Below are 23,375 nucleotides of genomic sequence, written 5' to 3'. Positions count from 1 at the left end.
TATCTTCTAAACTAATAGAGATAAAGAGGATCGAATGGCATATCCTTAACCTACGAAAATTTCTCTTTAAGATAGACTAGTTTAATTAGAGCTACAGTCAATTTTAAAAAATAGGGTTTTAAAAAAATTATGCAAAGAGGGGGGTCTTCTCATTGTATCGAAATATGTTTTTAGCGATATCTTCTAAACTAATAGAGATAAAGAGGATCGAATGGCATATCCTTAACCTACGAAAATTTCTCTTTAAGATAGACTAGTTTAATTAGAGCTACAGTCAATTTTAAAAATAGGGTTTTAAAAAAATTATGCAAAGAGGGGGGTCTTCTCATTGTATCGAAATATGTTTTTAGCGATATCTTCTAAACTAATAGAGATAAAGAGGATCGAATGGCATATCCTTAACCTACGAAAATTTCTCTTTAAGATAGACTAGTTTAATTAGAGCTACAGTCAATTTTAAAAATAGGGTTTTAAAAAAATTATGCAAAGAGGGGGTCTTCTCATTGTATCGAAATATGTTTTTAGCGATATCTTCTAAACTAATAGAGATAAAGAGGATCGAATGGCATATCCTTAACCTACGAAAATTTCTCTTTAAGATAGACTAGTTTAATTAGAGCTACAGTCAATTTTAAAAATAGGGTTTTAAAAAAATTATGCAAAGAGGGGGTCTTCTCATTGTATCGAAATATGTTTTTAGCGATATCTTCTAAACTAATAGAGATAAAGAGGATCGAATGGCATATCCTTAACCTACGAAAATTTCTCTTTAAGATAGACTAGTTTAATTAGAGCTACAGTCAATTTTAAAAATAGGGTTTTAAAAAAATTATGCAAAGAGGGGGTCTTCTCATTGTATCGAAATATGTTTTTAGCGATATCTTCTAAACTAATAGAGATAAAGAGGATCGAATGGCATATCCTTAACCTACGAAAATTTCTCTTTAAGATAGACTAGTTTAATTAGAGCTACAGTCAATTTTAAAAATAGGGTTTTAAAAAAATTATGCAAAGAGGGGGTCTTCTCATTGTATCGAAATATGTTTTTAGCGATATCTTCTAAACTAATAGAGATAAAGAGGATCGAATGGCATATCCTTAACCTACGAAAATTTCTCTTTAAGATAGACTAGTTTAATTAGAGCTACAGTCAATTTTAAAAATAGGGTTTTAAAAAAAAATTATGCAAAAGGGGGGTCTTCTCATTGTATCGAAATATGTTTTTAGCGATATCTTCTAAACTAATAGAGATAAAGAGGATCGAATGGCATATCCTTAACCTACGAAAATTTCTCTTTCATAAAATTTAGTAATATTATAATCACACAGCGGAGAAAGACAAACAATCTGTCCTGTTTAGTTAAAAGATACTTACACCAGCACGATGGGACATCCTAGTGATGAATATCAAATCAACATGGGGGCGATACACTTAACCGGCATTTACGGACAATATACGCGCAAACAGTACATAACATTACTATAGTCGATTGATGATCGAATATAATGCGAATTTGAAAACTAGATGTCCGGACATACAATATGAGTCGCGTTAAGTACGCCTGGATCAACCAGAAACCAGCACGAAACTGGCTGCAAACTGTGTAAGCAACAATGCGACAGTTTATGATAAGAAAGGAATAGATGCGCGAAGCCAGTGCAGTGTGTCGATGACACGCGACCTTGAGCGCGACACGTGACCTGCGATCAAAACAAGATGCGCCAACATGCGGCGTGAGAGAATCTCATGCGTTGCAATCCACCCGGCGAATGCGATAAGAAAATGAAAGTTGTTGTCAAAATAAACACAATTCTTGTGCTGAATGCCCACGTTTGCTGATAAATATAGAAATAAACAATACAAATGCATTTTAATACTTTTAGTTCATACTTGTGCCATCTATGTATAATCTGTATTAGTTAGTTAGTTAGTAGTCCCGCAGTTTAGATTATTAAAAATAATGCAAATTTAAAATTTGATTTATCTATCTAATTCTAATTTCTTATTGCAAAAATGAGGTAAAGTTGCTGTTTCATCATAAACTAAAATGATAGAAAAAACGGGTAGTAGATTTTTAGTATTACTGCAAAGAAATATATTTATATTTTATATTTTAAATGAATTTAATTTTTATGTAGCAATAATACATAATTCAGTAGCTTCACGTCACGCTGTACATGGTATCTTACAGATTGTCCTCATTAAGGTAAACATTAATAACAAATTATAATGTCCTAAACACACCATCTCCTTGTCGATTTAAATATGCGGACCAGACGTTATTTGTACTTCCTGGGTTGAGAAATTTGGCACAGCGTTCACCCTTCTGCTTTAAATTACATCGCACACATTCAATCCGTATGCGATACACAGTTAGTTGTCCCAAACTGACTCTGGATATTTCATTATTATATGGAATGTTAAACTTTGCACGCTGCTCCGTTTTCTGATCTGACATAAACGATTGGTAAGCGCCCCGTTCATTCAAACACTCTTTTTGGTATTGAAGTTTCAAATCTTCCTGATCTACATTCACAATTTCTTCTAAAAACAGTAACAGCATATGTTTTAATCAAAATCTATTAGAATGGCAGTCCCTACCTTTAGAACTCTTAGTATTTTTCAATTTATTATTAATGCAATCAAGATCTTTCTGGATTAACAATTCTGGAACTGCTTTTGACGGAACCCAATACGTAAGAAAAATTAAATCAATTGCATTCAAGGTGCTGTCCAAAGTTTTCACCAATGTTCCTAAAAATGAACAAAATAAATTAAATAATAATGAAAGTGTTGATTAAGTAGATATTACCAATAGAACTAATAAGCGGCACACCAGTCTCAGTAATATTACTCCCATCGTCTCGCTTTCCACGTGCATATCCATGTTTACGATCCTCCATTTCTTTCTCTGTTTCCAAGTCCCAAAGATTTACAGATACGTTCAGTGCTCGTCTCTTTTCTTCCTCAACCACCCTCCTGATTTCTTCGTTGTCCCTAATCTTATCATGGTGAGATTTGAGGTCGCGTTGTTCAAAGCGAGATTTTCTTAACTGCCGCTCTAAGTTTTTAAAATACGTGTCCTTTAAGATTTCTGTAGGAAGGCTGTTTAAATCGTTCATCAATCGGGTACGAGATTGTTGGATATTCTTATGGCCGTAAATACCACTTTTAGCAAGATCTTTTTTTAATGTAGCACTTGTTAAATCCCCTCTGGTATCACGATTATTTAAATCAAACATATTCTTATTATCATTGTACATCCGCGGCACATCATCATCATAAGGATACGTCTCGTCATCATCAGGTACAGATGGTTGTTGCAAGCCCATAGGATAATTCATCTTTTGCCAGGGCTCTGGAATTTGGTCATAATCTTCATACTTCTCGGGTGTTGGCTGTAACTTTTCACTACGTTATAAAAATTGTTTAATAGAAATTACTGATAAATGTTACCTGATTCGGTTTTTGCCTGTTCGGTGGTTTAGCATAGCTCTTCAACAAACCCAAATCATCAGATTTATGTCTAAACGAAGATGGCTTGTCCTTATTTTGCTGCATATTCGGTCTAAAAGACTGCTTGTCTTCATACTCCTCTACTTTCTGAACTTGCACTTCAGGATGTTGTTTTAAGTATTCCATTGCTTCATCCAGAGGAGTTTTTGTGTTATTGTATTCAATGCTTACCATTCTATCCGAAGAATAAATCTCCATTCCAGGCGGTTGATCATACTGATTGAGTGCGTAAAGTTTAGTAACTTTAGTTGAGTTAAATCGTAATCGACATAAATCTGCATAATTCAACTGTCCCAATGTAGCGTCGTTCACAAATTCAAATTTATCTTTTCGGCCCGCAAAATTCTTACAATCAGCGGTCCAGTAGAGAAAGAAATCATGTCCATGCTTTTCGGTGCTCAATGTGAGTCCTCCCATTTGAGAACCAACGCTATCCTCCACGTAGGAAGCGTTAATTATCTCTCCATTAGCCCCATTAATAACAAATGTCTGGCTATAATAATAGACTGGAAAACCAGGACCAGTTTGATATTTAACTAGAAAATCGGTGACGTTATCGTCGTTGAAAAAGCCAGGTGTTGGTATGCTCAAGGTTTCTGAATTGTTGACTGTTACATTCCAGATTTGTTTGAACGTAGCGCCGTTGATCGCAACAATTGTAGTATTGAACAAAGCTGAAATTATGTCTAGTTGGCCATCGCCGGTGATATCAACCAATATGGAAGGTGATATTACACCACTAGCTTTATGTTCAAATATTGTATTAAATATCTGCCGGTTCATATACACATTAGTTAATGAGAGCATCAAATAGATGAGGAAAACTTACCGCCGTCCCATTTAACAAATTTGCCAACGAAATAGTTGTTAAATTCCCTCGCGAACTTGGGCTTCCGGTTCCGAGCAATACTAAATATTGTCCATCTTTCTGAGGCAAGAGTTGAGGTATATAGTATGTTTCCACATTGTTTGGTGTTGAAACTCGCTTAATTTCTATTCCAGACTTTCCGGAAATTAAAATTAAATGTCCTGCTGAGTCACTATCAACTGGAAAATATAAAGTAACTGAATTAACCTTGCACCAAATCCATCTAAAAGTTTACCTTTTTGATCAGTATGAGCTACCAAAATGTCTGCAATGTCGTCATTATCTTGATCGGGTATAAAATTACCAGCGTAAATACCTTTATCGGCATTGTTACAATCCCAGATTGTGGTACCATCCTTTGCACTAATTGTAAGTAACATCTACAAATAAATATGATATTTATATTAATTCATTTCAAAAATTTAATACAAGTCTTACGCCTTTGTTTCCAGTGACAATACAATCATTAATATCATCTCCATTTAAATCGTTTGAACAGAATACAGTATACACAAGATAGGGTAAGTGTTTCTTCCAAATTACGCTCCCGTTAAGACCGTTTAAAGCTATCACTCCTCCACCACATGGACTAGCTACGTTCATAAACATCGGACAAAAGATTTCGTCGGGTAACGACGAGCTATCACCTGTCCCAAAACCAAATATCACATCATCGATGCCGTCTTTGTTAATGTCGACTGTTCTTATTGATGACTCCGATGTTAATTTGGGCAAAGTTAATGTCCACACATTGGTCACCTTCAATTCGCTGCAAGGCAACAGGACATCAGTCGCGTTCTCTTTTGATTTTGTCACGATCCAATTCTTCATCTTGTCAATCGGTAATGGAAACATTGAAACTATTATTACTAATAACACACTAAGACCTGCAACAATTACATTAAACAATATAAAAAAAACAATAAAATACAGTTTATTGCTGTTAGTAAAAATAATTGTTTACCCAATAAGACTAGAAGACCACCGCAGAAGTAACAGCATGGTTTGCAATAAGGCCTGCAAGGGGACGATTTCGTAATCTACTTTTAAAGTCGGGTTTCGTCAGTTTCCTACGCGGAGCCATTAAAGGCCTCTTCAACCCGATATCTTCCGAGTACTATAACAGAAGAAAAATCAACAAGTGAAAACCGTAAACTATTAAACACTCATTCAAACACCTACTTTAAATCTCGCTTTCCCATCACGTATGAAAACTTCATCTTCGACGTCGCTGAGATCGTCGTCATCGAGCGAAATACTCTCGCGTATTTCGCCCGAAAGATTCATTCCTGGATATGTTGCCATTATGTTTGTACTACGTTAAAGTACGCCGACGTCGCTAGCACTAAATACACAACGGTTGCGGTTAATCACGCGCCGACCATGTTCAGCTACAATTAAAAATCACACTCGCGGAAGGAAACGGACTTACAACTAAACAAATGATAATCGAAAAGTACTTTTTATTTGGAATACCAAACAGTAAGATAGCAAAACATTGTAAACATATGTTGCAGTGAAGTGGCAGACTGGCGTTCTTAGGTTTGCACATGCTTGAAATTATTGATTTTCCACCAGTACTACATCTAGCAGCTGCTCGCGCAACCAGCGGGTAGGAAATTTGATTAGATTAGCTTCAACTTATTCCAGCGCCGGTCGTATTTTCATATGTTTATTATTTTAATCATCATATTTTGTTGTTGCGGCGGTATGTGGGTGGCGGAAGTTGCTCAGATTACGACATACTATAAGAAAACAGATAGTAATTAAGTTGCAAATAATACATTTAAAAAATAAAATAAAATTAAGCAGTAATCAGCTAATAATTAATCACAATAATATTAATTAATTCTAAATAACTCTGAAACGATTATCCGCACAGAAGTCGCCTTTGAGTCATATTAGAATAAATATTATAAAACTTTTGAAATTTGTACATGTACAGCACCATTGTACAACTAATTGTAAGAAATAATATTAAATTAATAGCAAGAAAAAATACCTTTCAATTAAACTAGCCCTCATAGAGGAAGTGATTGCAGAAGGTACATTCTCACTGAGTTTAAATATTGATTCAATAACTGTCAGTTCTGTTGAAGTAGTGTCCATACCAGCAAATGCACACCAATCATTCACTACCATTCCAGCAGAAACAACTTCACTACCCCTATTTACAGTTCCAGCCTATCACAATTAATAAAAAATATAGAATTAATAAAACTGAATATAAATGGAAATTTACAATAACTTACAACTAAAGGAACTTGAAGCAAACTGGAAAGTTCCTCTTGATCAGCAATTGTTGTGTTGGGGTGAACCAGACCTCCCTGGTTGCTGAGCACACAATATGATCCAACAAGCACATTACTTGCTACTGTTTGTCTGAATACCTCAACTTTTAAAACATCAGAAATAATTTCTTCTGTTTCTCTATCCAAATCTGGATGCACCAAAGCCACATAATCATTGCAGGCAATCACATTGCCAAGAGCTGATAGCCTTTCTTCAATTCTCTGTACCTTTACACTTTCTGGTAGTGCATTTCTAATGTGTTGTAATTCAGTATCAAATGTAGAGTTAGGTACCAGTAAACCATGTTTGTTTCCTATACACATTCTTCCAATTATTCTGCAGCCAGCCAAAGATGTATGAACCACCGGAATTGTCTCGCTTAATTCACCCTCAAATGTACTGTAATTAACATCAAATAAGTTAAACCAATGAAAATGGAAGAACCAACATTGTGCAATAACTTACCTGTAGAAATTTTCTGAGCCACCAATGCTAACCAGGCAATAGGCATTTGTTAACTTTGAGAATACACCCACCTCGTTGTTATTTTCAAATTGAACGCGAAGAGCCATTTTTACTAGATATTTAGAGTTGTTCTTGTCTGCCAAAGAATATCAAGTCGGTCTTGTCTTGGAATAAAACACGAAATGCACGTTTTTATGTTTCGGAGGAGAATAACCTACGAATGCCGTTGAATCAACTCAGTCTCTGATTGGTCAACAGGTCCCATGTGACTCAAAAGTAATATCTATTTCACATAGGCATGTAGGCAAGTGGCGCAATTTGATGCAAGCTGGATAATCAGATTTGATGTCAACGTTTTTTTAGGATTTGTTGCATAATCTTAAGATGTACATTTATGTGACTAATTTCTTCTTTTCATTTTTAAAAAGTCTGTTGCATGCGTGGCTGCCTGATGATGCGCAATCGCAAACCCTGTTGGACTGGCTATACCACAGCATTAGTTAAACAAGGACAAACGTATGTTTCACATAAAACAGTAGCAACCATGTCATTTGTGGGAAGACGATTAGATTTTTAAGTTTATATGATTAAAAAAATTATTAACACAATGTGCCGTGTAAATATTATGTAATATTATGGCAAATGTTTTTCCTGCCCAACTGAAAACAAACAACCGCATTCAACGTTCCTGATTCCAGTAAAAATACATTTCAGTGGCGTCACATCTTCATATCAGTAATCTGTCACAGTAGCGCAGAAACGTCAAAGTTACAATGGTTGAAAAATACAACATCCACTGAAAACGGTAGGAAAACTGATTCATTGCCGCGTTAATTTAATTCTGTTAATATTGATTTTCCTTGCAGAAATTAGAATAATGTATTGTCTACAATGGCTCATTCCAGTCCTTTTAATACCAAAGCCAATAAATCCAGCCATGGTGCATACACATGTTATGTTCATGGTTCTATATTTAATTGGATTCTTCCTGGAGCGAAAACCCTGCACAATCTGCAGCTTAGTGTTTCTAGTGACTCTTCTGCTGATATGTTACAGTGGGGTTGGCAACTGCCTGTTTGGTCCACTGTTATGTGAGAGTGAAAATGGATAACACTCATCTGTTGTTATATTATCAAATTGCTGGCCATAACATCATCAAATTAGAATTATTTACTCACTCACATCATTGACTTATGACAACCAACCAATCATTAACTTTTTTTGCATATTCATGAAAATTTATATAATTAACTGATATATTATGTTTTGTTTATTATGAAGATATCAATAGTTATTATTTTAGCAGTTTTATGTTAATCTGCCAGAGGACCATGAGCAAGCCTGCAGGGAATGAATGAAAGGCCTGCAAACATTTTCTTTAAACTTTGCAACTACCTAAATACCATGTTTACTAACTTATTTAATTCTTATGATGTACATATGTTTGTTGTTTTTTTACTTGTGTACTAAATATTGAATATTGATACTTGTTATATTTGCTACTGAATCATTATGTTATTGTTGGACTATCAATGAATGAAATTATTCAAGATTTTTTTGTGATTTGATATTGAACATAGAATTACAAACTTGCAGTACAAATGAAACAATGAAGGTTAAAATATGTAAGCATCTATGTGTTTTATTTTCCTGCAAATCATATCCATTACATTTCTTGAATCTACTGATCGTTGGCCGCAGGCAAAAGTTCAAATTTTAAATATGTACATATAACCTTAAAGAACCGCCGAGCCTCTGAATGTGGCTCACGTTGCGCTTGTTTTTAATGATTCAAGAAAACAATTTACGATTAGCCTAGTAGTAGCTAATAAATAATTGTTCTTAAAATGAATTGGGATTCTTCACCAGATATTAGTGGCGTAGAGGATAATTTTTACATACGTTCACAAGCAGAAGAAAATAATAAAGAAGTGCCAACATCAAAAACACCAAAAAGCAACCCATTGGATATAAATTGTATCATATCAGGACTAAATAAAAGTCCCCTGCTTATAACAGTACCTGAACAAATAAGAACTTCTGATGGCTACAATGATTTTGTATTCTCAACACAATCACAGAAAGAACAACCTTCACTTGATAAGAGTGTCAAGCAGAATAAAAAGTCAAAGAAACATAAGTTAGATAAGGATTTAACAGAATCACACAAAAAGAAGAAAAAGAAGAAGAAAGAAAAAGATGATTGTGATTTAAAAGACACAACAATTGAAAGTGACAGGAACACATCCAAAACCCAAAAGAAGTTAAAAGATGATTCAGATATATCTAAAAAGGAAACAAGAAAAATGCAGAAAGATACATCTAGCATACTTTTCAATTCATTTTTGGAGCCTGAATCTGTTCATGAATCAGTATATCACACTACAAATCAATTGTTTTCACAGTTTAGGGATTCTGAAGCTGGGATTAGTCAGAGAAAATTTGATTGCATGTCTCAGGGAGAATCTGCACAATCAACATTTAGTGTGGATACAACTAAATTACAACTAATGAGGTCTCATTTGGATGATATAGTTCCTGATAATTCTTTTAATCAAGAATCAAAGAAAGAGTTACACAAGGAGAACAATTTAAATATATCAAGTTGTTTTTCAGAGCTGGATGTACAAGATATTTTAGATTCTATCTCTAGTAGTTTTAATGACAACAAATTGCCTCAGAAAAATTTGAATAACACAGCAAATAATAATAGTGTGTTGACTCCAGAAAGCCCAGCAAAATCTAAATTAAGTTTAATTGAGAAGAAAAATAGTTCAGTATCACCTGGAAAGAAAGAGGTACTGGACTTTGTACCAACATTTAAAAATAAAGATGACAATATTCAGAAATTCAATTCTGTTGAATTGTTAGAGCACCAGGAAGCATGTACAAATAATAGTTTGGATATTACTGATAATAAAAGCGTGCCGAAAATAGACAAAAAGAAAAAATCTAAGAAGAAAACTAAAGAAGTGGATTTTAATCAAGAAAATGATGATGACTTCAAAAATTTGTCCAATTTAAATAATTTGAAACCGAATAAAAATGGAAAATCAAAAAAGAAAACTCATTTGAATGGAAGTGTTGATAGTAATCGCAAAAAAAGTAAAAAATCTGATAGCCCTGGTAAAAAACAAAAATATCTATCGAAAGCTTGGATAGAGACGTCGTCTTCGTCCGATGATGAAAACAAAAAAGAAGCAACTGATGTGAGTCCAAAGAAATGTATGAGCAATGATCACGGTAAAACAACTCTATTAGATGCAGATATATTTTATCTGTTGAATTTACCAAAGCTGGAGCGAAAACTAAACAATTCCAAAATTGAAACCGTAAACAATGAAGAAGTAACTTTAAAGAAAAAAGTAAAAAGGCGCACAAAGAAGTTGAGCCCGAATCAACTCTTCTTGAAAGCACCAAAAAATCTAAAAAGAAGAAAAGAAAATCAAGTGAATCCACATCTGATGCAAATCCAGATAAGAAAAGAAAAAAGAAGATTCTATCTAAAGCGCAAATAGAGACATCATCTTCCTCTGATGAAGAAATTAAGAAAGAAATTGTTAATGGGAAGAGTTCTAAGAAAAGTAAAAAGAAACATAAAGTTAAAGAATCTGCGGCAGATGCAAATGCGGATTTTCCATTAACAAGTGTTAATGAGGATCAAGTGCCTTCAAGAAAAAAAGAGAAAAATTCACATCCAGGATTTGAGACAGAGTCAACTCTTCTTGAAAACACGAAAAAATCTAAAAAGAAGAAGAGAAAATCAAATGTATCTACATCTGATGGGGATCAAGAGAAGAAAAGAAAAAAGAAAAAGATTCTATCTAAAGCGCAAATAGAAACATCATCCTCATCTGATGAAGACATCAACAAAGAAAATGTTTACAAAAAGAGCTCAAAGAAAACTAAGAAGGAGCAGCCTGAAACTGTTGATGATCAAGTGACTCCAAGGAAAAAAGACAAAACATCGCATCAAAAAGTTGAAGCCGAATCAGCACATCTTGAAAACACCAACAACTCAAATAAAAAGAAAAGAAAACTAGGTTCTCCAGCTTTTTCAGATAATGAAACTCCAAGGAAGAAAGCAAAGCAGAAATCACCTGAATCCAAAAACAAATTACAGCCATCACTCTCGCTTAATTCAAATGCTGTTGATGATAATACTACATTCAAACATTTAAATAATTGTGAAATCCCAGAAAAAACGATGAATCTGCAAAAGTTCCGAAGAAGGCAACCAAGCAAATTGAGACTGAATCAAATCTGAATAAAACTGGATCAATCGCCAACAAAAAGATGGTAAAAAGTCCTGATAGGAAATCAAAAAAGAAGCGAATAGTATCAGCTGCAAGGATAGCATCATCCTCAGACTCAGATAGCTCCCAAGAAAACAGAAACACCACCAAGGAAACAAATTCCATATTTAACTCATCCAATAACGAGCAAAATATCAATGCTAACAAAAATCCGATAAAAACAAAAGAAACATCTTCAAGTAAAGCACCAATAATTGAATTTGACGGGGAATGCAATGGTGCTTTGGATGACCTGATGAAGACATTAATTGAAAGTGATGATTTCAAAATAAAAGAGGAATATTATGAAGCGTCTAGTATTAGGGAAACTTCAACAATTAGGAAAACAGATCGGAAATACCAAGCAAATGCACAATCCAAACTTAAAGAACAAATTGAGAAACAGAGCCGCCTTTATAATAAAATCGGTGATGATGATTTGCAGGTAAAATTTTATCAAACACTTCCCATTGTTGAATAATTTTCTATTGTACTTGTATTGTTTTCAGTTATTGAAATATTTGGTGGTTGAAAGTTCATTTGAAATTCCTGAACTCCACCGCATTGAAACATTTGTTATGAAAGTACCGACCCCGGCAATGTATGAGGAAATAGCTGCTCTCGGTGTGCCAGTTAAAAAGGGCGTATATAGTCCTGAAGAAACAGAGTTAGTAATGAATAACTGGACGAAATTTTATCGGGTAGGTAATTATAATTATTATCTCTTTAGATGAATTATAAATGTAAAATCTTATAGAAACACGATATGCCAGCTAACCCAGAATTGTTCATGAATTTGAACGTAAAAGACGCGAATGGCAAGCGTTTATTACCGCGTGAAGAAGGCAAGAAGTTTGCGCAATTCTTGGCGCAAGGTTTGCCCAACAGAACGCTGCACAGTGTATTTAGTCGCTTCAAAACTATATATTCGACTGTAAAACGTGGAAAGTAAGTTTTGTTAATGTTGTAGCAAATCGCACTATATTGTAATGTTTATTATTTTTATTTCTTTAGATTTTCACAAGAAGAAGACGATTTAATTGTTGAAACACTTGAAACCAGTAAAGATTCCCGGCATATATTCGCACGCCTTGGAAAAGAATTAAATCGAGATGGACTTTCGGTGGAAAAGCGCTACATTTGGTTGCGGGATCAAGGAACGCACGATTTCAAAGTCGATAAGATAAGTCATAGAGAAAGCAATTTAATAGTTCAAAAAATGATGAAAGAAATGGAGTGCAAAGACATCAACGAATTAAAGTACGCACAAATACCGCTTAGTGTGTTTAATAAAATTGGCGAGGAAATACAGCTAAGACCTATCCGAATTAAACATCACTGGTTACTGAGCCTGCATCCAAAGCTCTTTGTCACAGGAACAAGGCAAATGGCGGAGGTCAAAGCGCAATTAATCGATTTGTGAGTATTCAATGATTTAAACCTTTAAAAACTGAGTGTAAAATGTTACTTTTAGGATTCTTGCAAACCCCGAATATAAAACAATGTATCATATAAAATATCAAGACTTTGTTCCGCTTATGGATGGATGGACGTCGCTGGCGCTCAGTAAAATAATGAGGAATATGATGCAAGTTGGCGAATATGCTAACAGACTTCTAGAAGACTTTAGAGGTACGTAAAATTTAATTTAACTGAAGGAAAATCTATTAAATTAATACTTTTCCAGCTCAATTGATATTGTACAGGCGGGACGTTTTGAAAGACCGCTCAGAATTAAAACGTGCAAGTTTTATAGACGGTCAGCTATATATTGACTGAAACAATGTTTTCTAATGCAATTAATTCGTATATCAGAATGGCATATTTTTAAATAAATCTTATGTTTTGTGAATAATTGTGAATTCTTGCCAATTTTACGACTTCCTTTATTTTTATATAAGTATTGAAATGAAAATGTGACACTTACAATATCGTTATTTAGTTTTCTGCTTCTTTTTGATCGACAACTCCTTTGCCTTTTCATATAATGGCATTAGTTTGCCTTCCTTTGCCAGCAGCTTTAGTATTTCGATTATTAACGGCAGATAGTTATGCTTACGACGGATATTTTCGGTTCGATACTGTCGTCGTTTATTCTCCTCTTCTTCGATTAAATATTTCAATTTTGCGAGTTCTGACTGTTGCGCATCCGTTTCCATACCGTTGTCTTCCATTTGCTTCCGGATGGCTTGCATTTGTTTCTCATACTGCAGAATGCGATCGGAGACTATCGCCATCAAGTTGAAATGAATCTCACCTTCACTATACTTAAGCATTCTCTTTTCTATAATAGGCCTAACAAAATCAGTCCAATCAGTATCTGCAGGCAATGCACCTAAATCAATTGGCCCTGATTTTAAACCATCTAATTCATATAATCTACCATCAATGGGCACATAACTAACAAAATGGAATACATCTTCACTTTTACTGCTGAGTGATGGATCAAATTCAAACAATTGCTGCCTGGCAAATGAGTTGTGAACAGTTCTAATTTTTTCTGAGTTACTAATAGTTAATCCTTTCATATTTGGATCAAAACCAGAGCAGAACTCTTTGAGTTCTTTGAGAGTCTGACCTAATTTGACATCCGGATGATTCAGATTCATTAAAACACTCAATATGGCTTGTGTAGCACAGGCATTTTCAATCACTTGGCGGGCGAAAAATATCTTTTCCAGTCTATTATCCTCCACAATAGAGCCACTTGGTTCATCCTCTTTAGTCCATTTGAATAGGAAAATCAGTCCATGTACAGGTCTGGAAAGAAAATGATTAATATAGAATCAGTTGATAAAGATTATCCTTGAGATTTACTTCAGTTTATCAAAGTTTTCGGCATCTAAGCTCCACAGTTCTTCAACTTGTGTTCCTTGTACACCTGCAAGGGTAAAATTTTGAGGTTATAAGACGATGATGCGCAAGTTTTTACGTTTTTAATTACCGAATTCTTTGATTAGTTCGGTGAAAACTCCAGGGTCGCTTTCAATGAGACACCAATTTCCTGCACTTTCACTCATTTTACTTAGTTTAAGTTTATTTTATTATACAAAACGTGTAAGCGCTTAAAACCCAAGGCGCAACTCACACATCTAAAGCGATCTGAAGGAAAATACAAGGCGTTTGTTATGACTGTCAAAAAAATTGCCTACGCATGATGAGAAAACTTAAAAATATAAAGATACTTGAGTGTTGGCCAAGAAGAAATAACAAACTAATTTGTATACCATTTAAACATAACAATTGTTTATTTAGAATAATATTTTTATGGCTATTTAATTATTAATATTTGTTAATGGTCACAACCAATTTTAAATATATTAGTTCTAAATATTTTACCAGAATATATTAAATAAATTGTAGATATATTTTATATTTATTATATTATTGTATTTTGTAATTTCTAATATTAATTGCGCATTTAGCCAACATGCTATTTGAAATAATCTACTAACAAATGAAAAAAACGAAATTGTACGAACAAAGGTGAGCATGCGCAGTTAGTTGCCTGCGCTGCTAGGGTGAGACTAGCCACAGTTGCAAAACAAAAGCCTCCAGTATTCCTCCGCCATTTTGTCACGGCATTTTAGTGACATTGGTTCGTGAAATTTTCAATTTCTGGTGGTTCTGGTGCTAAAGGCTTCTGGCGGTTAAAAACAAGACTTAAGATCGCCGCAATGGAAAACGATACGGATGAAAATGAGCATGAAACAGTCATCATAGCTGGCGGTTATGAAGAGGCTTTCCAGAATTCTATTCAAAGCGGGCAGTTGGCTGTGGTACACACGCAGGAAATCATCGAGGGGTCTTCGCATAGCGGTCATGAAATTACGACCCTTACCCACACTGGGCCGAAAAGTAAATATTACAAACAAACGTATCGCACGGCGTGGGAGAACATGCCCGATTTCAAAGGTACGAATTTAAATTTGATGACACCAATAGATAAAAAATTTTACACCTACTTTTTACACTTTATTTTATGTTTATTGCAGGCTGGTTACGTGGTGTTCCAGGGGAAGCCACAAGAGCATTTTGCATTTATTGCCAAAAAACTTTACATGCACATAGACTAAGTTTGCTTAAGCATACTTGTACTATGAGACATCAAAAGGCAGCACAAGTACATCAAGCAAGAAAGGTAGTTATTAATAATCTAGTTACTTACTACTTGGTTTTACAAGATTTAGTTTAATAATGACAACATTTCCAGTTAAATCAACAGAAAAGTTTCGAAATTTTGGTTCAAAACACAACTTCGGAAAACGCCGACGACCAGCAAGAAGAAGACCAAGAAATGGATGAAGAATCTTTCCTCACTGAAGAAACTGAAGAGCAGGAACAAGAAAATGAAGATGAAGAGGAGGAAGAGGAAACAATCCATGTGACTGGAATGAAAAAGGAGCAAGGACGCAAAGTAAGTGCTTGTATTGTCAGTTTAAAAGTAATTAAAATTAAAACATTTTATTTCTTCAGTCTGCCCAATATGACTTGATGCATAAGATAATGTCACATTCTTCATCACCAATATCTACTCACGTTTTGGACACCACAAGAGGCCAGCCAATCCAAGGCCTTCAAGTGAGTTTGTACAAACTTATTGAAGGCAGATGGACCTACATTAATGAAGGCAACACTAACGTTGAAGGGAGGTTTTGGCATTTCATCGAGCGAAGGGATTTTTCTTCTGGTCGCTACAAGTTGCATTATGACGTTGATCGCTACTTCGAAGCAAAGAAACAGGATACAATCTATCCATTTGTTGAGGTAAAACAATCACAGAATAGTTTAAATTTATATTTGTTGAATGTTTTAATACGTAATTTGTTCCAGATTGTTTTTGACGTTCCATCGGTCCAAGACCGATTTCACATACCACTTTTGCTTAGCCCATTCGGATATACTACATACAGAGGTTCTTAAGGTTTAGTTGAGTATTATTTTGATGATGATCATGTATTCAGTCGACTTAGTAATTCTTGTAATGTAGAAATAAGTTAAATTAGAGTAAAATATAATTTTAATTAGTGTGTTGAACAATAAAATAATAAAATATACTATTTTCTACTAGGTAAAAATGATTTGCTACACTACATACGATTTAAAGTGTTGTGTGATTCGTAACGCGATAATCTTTTCGGTGTTTTCTCGGTAATGTCCGAAAGTCTTTTCTTGCTTTTATTTAATTGTTTTAAATGATTTGGCACTAGTATTCTTCTGTTGATTGGTTTCCTAATTTCTTCAGGCAAAATTTCGTATGATTTGGACCTACGTTTATTTTTTAGTGGCACTTGCAGCAGTTGCGCTTCTTCTTTCTTCTTTTGTTCCCGATATTGTGCAGAAAGTGATCTACGCTTTGCAGCACCCGGTAAGTTGAAGCCTTTAATATGTGATGGGCTCATGTTGAAGTTGCTGAAGTTGGTCCTATTTGATAGTGACTCACGACCAGATTTCTTTGGCGCGATGACTGATGAAGGTATTAATACTGTTTTATTGTTTATTGTATATGAAATATCAGCATTGCTGTTACTGCAGGCGTTTTCTTTGTTAATGTGTTCCATTCGTGCCATTCGATATAAGCTGGTTTTTGTGTGGCGGACAATAGGCGCAATTTTTGATTTGTTCATTGTTTTAAACTATTAAAGCACGTTTAATTAAATTGGTTAAACTAAACATGTGTATAATGTTTATCACGTTTACTTTTATTCACTGTACAAAGATAATACACTTGTGATGGTCAAATAGATAAGGAAGCAGCCGTTGCTCTCGTAATCTTATGCGTGCATAATGCGCAAATGCAGTTTAACTAAAGTAATAACTGTGATATAGCATTAATTAATATTGTTATTTAGTTGTTTGGTGCGTACCATTTCTTATCATTAATTTGTTTATGTTATAAATTAGATAGGAGCTTACTGAGTTAGCATACTGTAAAGGAAAATTTGAAAACGTGTTCAAAAAATTCAAGAAAAAGTTGGCGGCAAATTGCAACGCCATCGAAACAAGCAGCGGTTTCCCGAGCAAACTACACCAGAAAATGGCGTCGATTGAAGTTTGGCACATGTCATAATTTATCCCGGGTGAGTGTTTTGCAATTTTCAAAGTTTATTCGCACTCGCAGAAGTACACAATTTGCCAATTATTCGAGCATGTAGCCCGCTAGCGCAAATAAATTTGTGTAGGCACATCTCTCCGGCATAACCTGTCTTTTTGCCGCCGCGAGAATGCGTGACGTAAACATTTTTGCAAACGAATGTGCGACAAATTAATATTCATTAAAATATTTTTGAACAATAGTCGTTTCGGTGATCTGATGAACTTACATAACGCGATAGCACACCGTTAACGGTGGCTTGCGCGTTGGTAACTTGTAGATTTAATTGTTGGGAGCTAAAGGGTGAGTAAGTGAGCAGTATTCACACATGACAAGCTGGTTGTTCCCTTCATGTAAACATTCCTCCCATAATTCGGATTTTTTCCGATAGCATGCTGAGATTTCTAGGCAGGCAGTAATAGAAAAGCAGGTAGCTTCTGCAGGCCTCAGACCGCATTAAATGACTGTCGTTGCAATTGCTCCGCCAACGCAACTAACACATGAATTATTTCAGTTCCAGGTAGAGACAGGAGACCTGCTTTTGGTGGTCAGTAGCAAGTGGAATTCGTAAAAATTTGCTTCAAGACAGATACGGTGAGTGTCTATGAACTCTATTTTTGTGCAGGCTTAGAAGAGACTAGAAGAATTTCAATAAATGATTTGAGCAGCTCAATTTACACTGGCATCTATTAATAACTCCTTTGGCAGTGTGCCAATGTGATTTTTGTTTCTTTCACATCTTGCATTCATTCTAAGGAAGATAATCTTCTATCACCTATTTACATTAACATGCACTGGACAGTGTCCAATTGGTTGTTTGAGTTTGATGGCCTGTAGAGTATGTCCCTATTTTTTATTTCTCAGAATGATAGAGCAATATGAACAAGGTAATTTACAGTAAATTAATTTGGAATTGCTTGAGCACGTTGTACTATATTTGTCCGGCGCCGAAAATTATGCGCAATTACGACGTGAAGTTATAATTAGTAAATGGAGTAGTTGTCTGGAATATCAACTTACATGCGTATATCACAATTAGAAAAATAAACACTTGTGTTGTAATTATAAAAATTATTTATGTAATTATGCTTTGTGATTGGTAGGAAATGGTTTGGCCGCCGAATGAGCCGTCGATAGCAGCCACAATCGAAGATCGTGCCTGTAAGAATCACACTGTTCGCTTTATATCTCTATATCCGAACACGTCGGTGGATACTTTAATCAAAGAAGTTGAAGAACTACTAGAGCTTACCACACCTGTTACGCTGACAATAGAACGCGGTGGCGTAAGTGTTTGAAAAACAATCTTTCCGAAAATAGCAAGCAGCGTCTAATCGTTAAACTTACTTGTTGCTTGATACAGATCCTACTAAATGATTTCACAAATATGACGCTCAAAGATGCCGGGGTCAGCTTCGATGAATCAGTGAGCACGCATCGAATCATCGTTGAACACGCGAATGTAATCAGCAATCCTCCGAATCCGCCAAACCCTCCGCGTATGGCAATTATGCCACCACCGGCAAACACAGCGCCTTCGACGTCTGTGCAGGAATGGTCTTCGGTGCCAAACTATGTTGGGCTGGTCAATCAGGCGATGACGTGTTATCTGAATAGTTTGCTGCAAGTGTTGTACATGACGCCGGAGTTTCGAAACGCGTTGTACAATTGGGAATTCGATGGCAACAATCCCAACAATTCAATTCCGTTTCAACTCCAGCGCCTTTTCCTAAATCTCCAAACTTCGTCAAAATCGTCTGTTGAAACGACGAGCCTGACGCAGAGTTTTGGTTGGAACGTGCAGCAAGCATGGGAGCAGCACGATATTCAAGAATTATGCCGTGTTATGTTTGATGCCCTGGAGCAGAAGTTTAAGGATACGAAGCAGGCGAATCTTATTAATGATTTGTATGAGGGTAAAATGTTGGATTATGTTATGTGTCTTGAATGCCGAACGGAAAAGAGTCGCGAGGATACTTTTCAAGATATCCCATTGCCTGTGCGACCTTTTGGCAGCACCGTGGCGTACAATAGCGTCGAGGAAGCGCTTAGGGCGTTCGTTCAGCCCGAAACTTTGGACGGAAATAACCAATACTTCTGTGAGAAATGCAATAAGAAATGCGATGCGCACAAAGGCCTCAAATTTACAAAGTTTCCGTATTTATTAACGTTGCACCTAAAGCGATTTGATTTTGATTATAATTCAGTTAGTGGACATCGAATCAAACTAAATGATAAGTAAGTTAATAGATAAACATATGATATGAACGCGTGCAAATATTAATTTCAATTGTGTTTGCAGGGTTGTTTTTCCTGAAACGTTGAATTTAAACTCTTTTATGTCTGACCTACGGACAGTTAGTGAAGAAACAATTGAAGAACGTGAGAGTGCGGTGAAAAGCGATGATTGCAGCACTACCGATTCCGGTTCGGCCTTGGATGATGAAAGCTGCCAGGGTACCGATGTGTCTTCTACCACCAATGGCCAAGATGATAACTGCGCGGACGACGACGAAGGCATCGACGTTAGTTCCGAGAATCAGCAGGAAAACGAGAAAAACCGACTACATGAAATACAAGGGCCTTACATGTATGAGTTGTTTAGTATTATGATTCATTCTGGCAGCGCATCCGGTGGACATTATTATGCTTACATTAAAGATTTTGATAAGAAGCAGTGGTTTTGCTTTAATGATCAAAGCGTCACTAGCGTAAGTCACGCGGTGAATGATAATTAATCAAATTTACTACTTATATGTTTGGTTATTGTTTAGGTCACAAATGAGGATATTCATAAAACATACGGAGGTGGTCCCCAAAGAGGTTACTATTCAGGCGCTTATTCATCGAGTACAAATGCATATATGTTAATGTACAGGCAAATAGATAAGGAACGCAATTGTAGTGCTCTCCAGGTGGAAGAATTCCCGCCGCACATTGAGCAGCTATTAAAAGATATGCGAGAGTCAGAGGAAACCGAGAGAAAGAAGAAGGAAGAAGAAAATGATTCAACTGTTGTGAAAGTACACTGTTATCATCCTGAAAAATTAGTCATGGAGACCAAAAATGTCTTGGTGTTCTTTGATACTACACTTGGGGACACAGTGGAAGAAGCGCGCTACAATTTCAAATTGCAAGATATAGTCAAATCTGAGGATTGTCGTCTGGTTGCTTATAGCAGTGGTTCAATCGAATGTAGTTTGAATTCAAGCACGCCAATTGCCGAAGTCGTGGCGAATTATACAGAGTTTTTGTTAGAGATTAAAAACCCCGGTACTGAGTTTGACGACTATCAGCCGGATGGCGTCATGATGAAAACGTACATAATCACATTAGAAACCGAAGAGGTCGACGGGCCATTCACTACGTGGGTCAATCACGGAGACACTGTGCGTGATTTACAGAAAGCGCTCGCCATCCGGTACAACTTGGAAGCGCCGCACATTGTGCAAGAGACCTATAGCAATCCACCACGTTACCTCGAAGATCCAAATTCAACACTTAAATTTGCTACCAAATGCACCGGCTACAAGATTTACGTTTCTAACGCGCTCAACTTGGACTATTCAGATAAGCCTTTTGCGCAATCAAAACTAGCATCGGTCATAGATAGGTTCGTTCATGTCATTTCGATAAAGGTATCCATGCCGGAAACGGATAGCAACACATTAGATATTCTTTCGATTCCGTCTTTGGATGCGAATCAGTGCTTAGATAGGATTGAAATTGGCGCTGGCGACAGGGAGAGTAATCAGTCCAGCCTTCGTGTGTCACCGCTTCCAGGGCCCAATAGTGAACTCTTTGGGGATCAGAGTAATAGCGAAGATAGCAGCTTAAGCGATAGCGATCGTACGCTTGTTGGTGATGCTCCTGGTAAACAAAACAACCATAAAAATGATAATAAAATATTAATTGATTTGAATTTACAGGTGATAATATAGGACTTTTATCGAGTAGTTCCAATTCTCCCGCTGATCAGCACATGGCTTCACCTACAGAAGGCCAAGAAGAAGACTTCCCCGAGTATAATTGTCAAATGCCGCAGGAGGAAATGAACTGGGATGATGAAACGCCCAGTCCGACGGACCGTCCTCCAATTAGCTACTACATGAAAGCACAACTGCTTGAATCAGCGTACATGATACAAGACAAAACTAGATGTGCCAAGGTGCTTGTTGATAAACGCATGACACTAGGTATGTTCAAGAAGAACATTGAGCCTCTTGTTGGCGTGCCGATGGAGTACTTCAAAATTTACCGCACATACCCCACGCAAGAATACGAATGGTCAACGCTTACTGATAAACTAGGATCGCTGAAAGATGACGATCGTTTGATCGTGAAACTTGGCCGGGTGTTGAAGGAGAATGAAGTTGCCTTTAAAGTGTATCATTTACAGTTGGAGCATCCTGACTCTGTCAACTTCTTGTTCGAGTGGGTCGTCTCTAATGATCAAACAGTCGCAGCAGCAAAGAAGGAGATTTTACTACAGGCCAAAAAGCAGCATATGATTGATATTCCCTTTAATTCATGCAGATTGCGAAAGAGGTATCATGATGTGCCGGTTAGAATATTGCTGGATGATGAAAAGATTGGAGATTTGCCTATGGTCAATTATGAGTTGTATATTCAAAGGATCAATGGGCCCGAGAGGACCAGCTCGCAGTTGTCCGTCTTTGTAAGGCAGTGGTTCCCGTCGAAGCTTTCGCTGTCTACTTTCCAAGAGGTGAATTTGGAATTGAAGACCAAGGAAGAGCTCAAGGCGCGCATCAGTGAATTGGCGGATATTCCCGTCGAATTCCTTGAAGTTGCGCATGTTATGGCTTCCTTCCCGTGTGATAGAAGCGTATTGGAAATTCACAATCAACTAAACTGGAACTTTGTAGAAGAAAACCTAACAAACTATCCTATTAACGTCTACCATGATGGTTTTGTGTTCTACTACCGGTATGTATTTCTATAAATTTAGTGTTGTTATGTTTTGATAATAATCCAAATATTTGCGATACAGGGATAGCCGAGAACAGCTGAAAGAGCTGACGAGAGAAGAGCGCATTGATTTAATAGCTTTCGAAAATACGAGGTTGGGTAAATACGATAAGAGTTCAGTAAAGCATCGACGAGAACGACGACAAGAGCGTGGCCTTAAAATTTATTTAGATACCTCGCCTAAGAAGGACGATGATCTTTGCTGATAGACTGATAAACCACACCTCACGAACAAACAGATTACTTTTATGCGACTAGGGTGAGTAATGACTGATCTACATTAAACGATTATTATCATATACCAAAATCAATAGCTTAATGTGTTTAATCATCTGAGTTACTCATCGGCTGCGTGTGCTTGGGCATAATAAATAAATACTGACGAGACGGCCAGCATATATTATAGGTGAATTAAAATGCGCTCGGAGTAGCGCCGTTTGTATACAATATTTTTATTCTGTCCTTTGATTCGATTTACCAAGTTGCAATTTTTAACGCGTTATGTGTCAATTTTGAATTGTGTTAGTTCGTTTGATGCTGTGAACTGAATGTTCATTGATTACCAATATTGTTTAAGAACTTGTAGATTTGTAATGAGTTATTGTTGCTATTTAAAAGGTTTGTACAACTACAGAACGATATCAATTGTATATTGTATAAATATTTATTATCACAAGCTGTGTTCTTGTATGAATTTCAAATATAATTGATTAAAAAACCAATTTGCAGGTGAATCCCAATTGTCCTAAATATTTATTCCAGAGAGAGATGAATTTTTAAAATGGCTGTTCATAGTGTCATTTGAATAGTCTGCATTTTGGGCTTGTCAATTATTCATTTGTTAATTTTTAATTT

General features: G+C 36.0%; 7 protein-coding genes across 8 annotated transcripts; 4 read left to right on the top strand and 3 right to left on the bottom strand.

Annotated features, from left to right (window-relative positions):
- Window positions 1-2,099: 2,099 nt before the first annotated feature.
- Window positions 2,100-5,707, bottom strand: LOC135794997 (uncharacterized). The gene is given in 10 exon segments (XM_065306540.1): window positions 2,100-2,545; window positions 2,603-2,755; window positions 2,814-3,399; window positions 3,458-4,288; window positions 4,347-4,564; window positions 4,621-4,765; window positions 4,824-5,272; window positions 5,350-5,412; window positions 5,415-5,502; window positions 5,568-5,707. Coding segments are annotated over 10 exon segments (2,976 nt in total). The 5' UTR covers window positions 5,691-5,707; the 3' UTR covers window positions 2,100-2,225.
- Window positions 5,708-5,828: 121 nt separating this feature from the next.
- Window positions 5,829-7,546, bottom strand: eIF6 (eukaryotic translation initiation factor 6). The gene is made up of 4 exons (XM_065306544.1): window positions 7,143-7,546; window positions 6,638-7,076; window positions 6,388-6,569; window positions 5,829-6,130 (listed from the first exon to the last, which is right to left on the bottom strand). The coding sequence occupies exons 1-4, from the start codon at window positions 7,247-7,249 to the stop codon at window positions 6,121-6,123; spliced, it is 738 nt and encodes a 245-aa protein (XP_065162616.1). The 5' UTR covers window positions 7,250-7,546; the 3' UTR covers window positions 5,829-6,120.
- Window positions 7,547-7,657: 111 nt separating this feature from the next.
- Window positions 7,658-8,774, top strand: bc10 (BLCAP apoptosis inducing factor bc10). Its single transcript, XM_065306545.1, has 2 exons — window positions 7,658-7,947; window positions 8,009-8,774. Exon 2 carries the CDS (start codon window positions 8,020-8,022, stop codon window positions 8,251-8,253), a length of 234 nt encoding a protein of 77 aa, XP_065162617.1. The 5' UTR covers window positions 7,658-7,947; window positions 8,009-8,019; the 3' UTR covers window positions 8,254-8,774.
- Window positions 8,775-11,185: 2,411 nt separating this feature from the next.
- Window positions 11,186-13,292, top strand: LOC135794998 (uncharacterized). Its single transcript, XM_065306541.1, has 6 exons — window positions 11,186-11,882; window positions 11,947-12,138; window positions 12,195-12,385; window positions 12,452-12,856; window positions 12,912-13,069; window positions 13,125-13,292. The coding sequence occupies exons 1-6, from the start codon at window positions 11,439-11,441 to the stop codon at window positions 13,214-13,216; spliced, it is 1,482 nt and encodes a 493-aa protein (XP_065162613.1). The 5' UTR covers window positions 11,186-11,438; the 3' UTR covers window positions 13,217-13,292.
- Window positions 13,293-13,299: 7 nt separating this feature from the next.
- Window positions 13,300-14,576, bottom strand: Uch-L5 (ubiquitin carboxy-terminal hydrolase L5). The gene is made up of 3 exons (XM_065306543.1): window positions 14,382-14,576; window positions 14,255-14,318; window positions 13,300-14,197 (listed from the first exon to the last, which is right to left on the bottom strand). The coding sequence occupies exons 1-3, from the start codon at window positions 14,455-14,457 to the stop codon at window positions 13,372-13,374; spliced, it is 966 nt and encodes a 321-aa protein (XP_065162615.1). The 5' UTR covers window positions 14,458-14,576; the 3' UTR covers window positions 13,300-13,371.
- A 401-nt stretch (window positions 14,577-14,977) lies between these two features.
- LOC135793390 (uncharacterized) lies at window positions 14,978-16,515 on the top strand. The gene is made up of 5 exons (XM_065304330.1): window positions 14,978-15,352; window positions 15,433-15,578; window positions 15,651-15,854; window positions 15,914-16,204; window positions 16,271-16,515. The coding sequence occupies exons 1-5, from the start codon at window positions 15,115-15,117 to the stop codon at window positions 16,358-16,360; spliced, it is 969 nt and encodes a 322-aa protein (XP_065160402.1). The 5' UTR covers window positions 14,978-15,114; the 3' UTR covers window positions 16,361-16,515.
- Window positions 16,516-17,402: 887 nt separating this feature from the next.
- Window positions 17,403-23,242, top strand: Usp47 (ubiquitin specific protease 47). Of its 2 annotated transcripts, none has more exons than XM_065304328.1 (8): window positions 17,403-17,517; window positions 18,046-18,125; window positions 18,635-18,817; window positions 18,895-19,769; window positions 19,834-20,242; window positions 20,306-21,404; window positions 21,461-22,478; window positions 22,543-23,242. In XM_065304328.1, exons 3-8 carry the CDS (start codon window positions 18,638-18,640, stop codon window positions 22,724-22,726), a joined length of 3,765 nt encoding a protein of 1,254 aa, XP_065160400.1. In that variant the 5' UTR covers window positions 17,403-17,517; window positions 18,046-18,125; window positions 18,635-18,637; the 3' UTR covers window positions 22,727-23,242. The 2 variants fall into 2 exon arrangements, with proteins under 2 accessions (XP_065160400.1, XP_065160401.1); XM_065304329.1 differs by lacking the exon at window positions 17,403-17,517 and adding an exon at window positions 17,542-17,834.
- The last annotated feature ends 133 nt before the right edge of the window (window positions 23,243-23,375 follow it).

This window comes from Atheta coriaria, unplaced genomic scaffold, assembly GCF_025399875.1.
Source record: "Atheta coriaria isolate IRGN ID8LTWV9N9 unplaced genomic scaffold, Caltech_Dcor_3.1 hic_scaffold_6_pilon, whole genome shotgun sequence".
NCBI classification, from domain to species: domain Eukaryota; kingdom Metazoa; phylum Arthropoda; class Insecta; order Coleoptera; family Staphylinidae; genus Dalotia; species Dalotia coriaria.
Note: the sequence above shows the minus strand (reverse complement) of the source record. Positions and strands in the feature narration are given on the sequence as shown.

Coding starts and splice junctions, on each gene's coding strand:
- LOC135793390 (XM_065304330.1), top strand. CDS start 15,115: ATGGAAAACGATACGGATGAAAATGAGCATGAAACAGTCATCATAGCT. Junction 15,353..15,432: donor GAACATGCCCGATTTCAAAG/GTACGAATTTAA, acceptor TGTTTATTGCAG/GCTGGTTACGTGGTGTTCCA. Junction 15,579..15,650: donor AAGTACATCAAGCAAGAAAG/GTAGTTATTAAT, acceptor CAACATTTCCAG/TTAAATCAACAGAAAAGTTT.
- eIF6 (XM_065306544.1), bottom strand. CDS start 7,249: ATGGCTCTTCGCGTTCAATTTGAAAATAACAACGAGGTGGGTGTATTC. Junction 7,077..7,142: donor GGCTCAGAAAATTTCTACAG/GTAAGTTATTGC, acceptor TGTTAATTACAG/TACATTTGAGGGTGAATTAA. Junction 6,570..6,637: donor TGCTTCAAGTTCCTTTAGTT/GTAAGTTATTGT, acceptor TAATTGTGATAG/GCTGGAACTGTAAATAGGGG.
- bc10 (XM_065306545.1), top strand. CDS start 8,020: ATGTATTGTCTACAATGGCTCATTCCAGTCCTTTTAATACCAAAGCCA.
- Uch-L5 (XM_065306543.1), bottom strand. CDS start 14,457: ATGAGTGAAAGTGCAGGAAATTGGTGTCTCATTGAAAGCGACCCTGGA. Junction 14,319..14,381: donor CGAACTAATCAAAGAATTCG/GTAATTAAAAAC, acceptor TTACCCTTGCAG/GTGTACAAGGAACACAAGTT. Junction 14,198..14,254: donor GAAAACTTTGATAAACTGAA/GTAAATCTCAAG, acceptor TTTTCTTTCCAG/ACCTGTACATGGACTGATTT.
- LOC135794998 (XM_065306541.1), top strand. CDS start 11,439: ATGGTAAAAAGTCCTGATAGGAAATCAAAAAAGAAGCGAATAGTATCA. Junction 11,883..11,946: donor TCGGTGATGATGATTTGCAG/GTAAAATTTTAT, acceptor TATTGTTTTCAG/TTATTGAAATATTTGGTGGT. Junction 12,139..12,194: donor ACTGGACGAAATTTTATCGG/GTAGGTAATTAT, acceptor AAAATCTTATAG/AAACACGATATGCCAGCTAA.
- Usp47 (XM_065304328.1), top strand. CDS start 18,638: ATGGTTTGGCCGCCGAATGAGCCGTCGATAGCAGCCACAATCGAAGAT. Junction 18,818..18,894: donor TGACAATAGAACGCGGTGGC/GTAAGTGTTTGA, acceptor TGCTTGATACAG/ATCCTACTAAATGATTTCAC. Junction 22,479..22,542: donor GGTTTTGTGTTCTACTACCG/GTATGTATTTCT, acceptor TTTGCGATACAG/GGATAGCCGAGAACAGCTGA.